Source organism: Penaeus monodon, chromosome 28 (assembly GCF_015228065.2).
Source record: "Penaeus monodon isolate SGIC_2016 chromosome 28, NSTDA_Pmon_1, whole genome shotgun sequence".
Lineage (NCBI taxonomy): Eukaryota > Metazoa > Arthropoda > Malacostraca > Decapoda > Penaeidae > Penaeus > Penaeus monodon.
This window is the reverse complement of record NC_051413.1, coordinates 32,671,338-32,672,369: the sequence shown is the minus strand read 5'-3', so window position 1 is coordinate 32,672,369 and position 1,032 is coordinate 32,671,338. Positions and strand designations below refer to the sequence as shown.

The following is a 1,032-nucleotide window of genomic DNA, read 5'->3' as shown; positions in this document are numbered from 1 at the left end:
TGTTACGCACACGTGCGGTGTTAGGGGTTCTATATAGATACGTGTATACAACATGTACTTTAAAAAGAAAAGTAGAGAGCAAAACCAGAAACTAACGGAAAACGTCTCCATTTACCCCCACCCCCACCCAGGCCATCCGGCAGTTCGGAATGATCCTGCTGGCGCGCGGCAACGACCCTCTCTCCGTACTCCCGGACCCCGTCACGGCCACCGGGAACGACGCGCCCCTTGTGGACGAGTACCACCCGGTGTGGCCTCACGACGGCGGGAACATGGCCCAGAACTTCAGTGTCGCCATCGAGGACCTCGAGAGGAAGAGGGGCGAGGTAGGGATATCCGGGACGTCTGCAGGCGACCTGTGCGATGCCTGCCACAGGAGTCTGGAGGTGAGAGGCGGTTCTTGCGATTGCATTTTGCAAGATTTCTTACGAATTTCACTTAGTTTATTGTTGTTTGCATTAAGGAAATACAGTAAATATTAGAAGTAAAGTTGTGAGAGTTTTGCACAATGCGTGAGAACTGTAATTTTGCGAGTATTCAGGATCATCAGTAAATAACACTACGGACCTCCAGCTGTTATTCATGAGGAAAAAAGTAATCATCTGTCTTCCCTGAAAGATGAAAAAAAAAATTGTTAGTAGTTTCACTCTCTGGTACGATGTCAGCATCTTAGGTATGGACACAGTATCCTAGGTATTGGAAGCCTGGCACTTCCTTCCCTCAGTCTTAACCCAGAATCTTCTTGGTTTACGGCAGTCCCAGACCGGCGGCGAATACGAGATTATCACGTCGCGCATGGCAAGGCTGCTGGAAGCGGGTCCCTCTAGTCTACCTCTCCGGGCCTTCTATCTTTTCACGTACCTCCTTCCCTGCGAGTCCTGCCTCCTTCAGATCTCCAAGACGCTCAGGAGTATCCTTCACTCCTTCGGTTATTCGAATCTTGACATTTATATAGGCTATGTAGAGGTGAGTGGAAGGGTTTGGCTTATTTTCTCGTAAGCGTATTATACATATTTACATAACTACATATGT

General features: G+C 48.5%; 1 protein-coding gene across 1 annotated transcript in view; it reads left to right on the top strand.

Moving 5' to 3' along the window:
• Positions 1–1,032, top strand: part of LOC119591507 — a 3,547-nt gene that overhangs the window by 780 nt on the left and 1,735 nt on the right. Inside the window, exons 3-4 of the mRNA XM_037940257.1 lie at positions 132–386; positions 757–966. Coding sequence (XP_037796185.1) covers positions 132–386; positions 757–966 — 465 coding nt within the window. The remainder of the gene's footprint in view (positions 1–131; positions 387–756; positions 967–1,032) is intronic.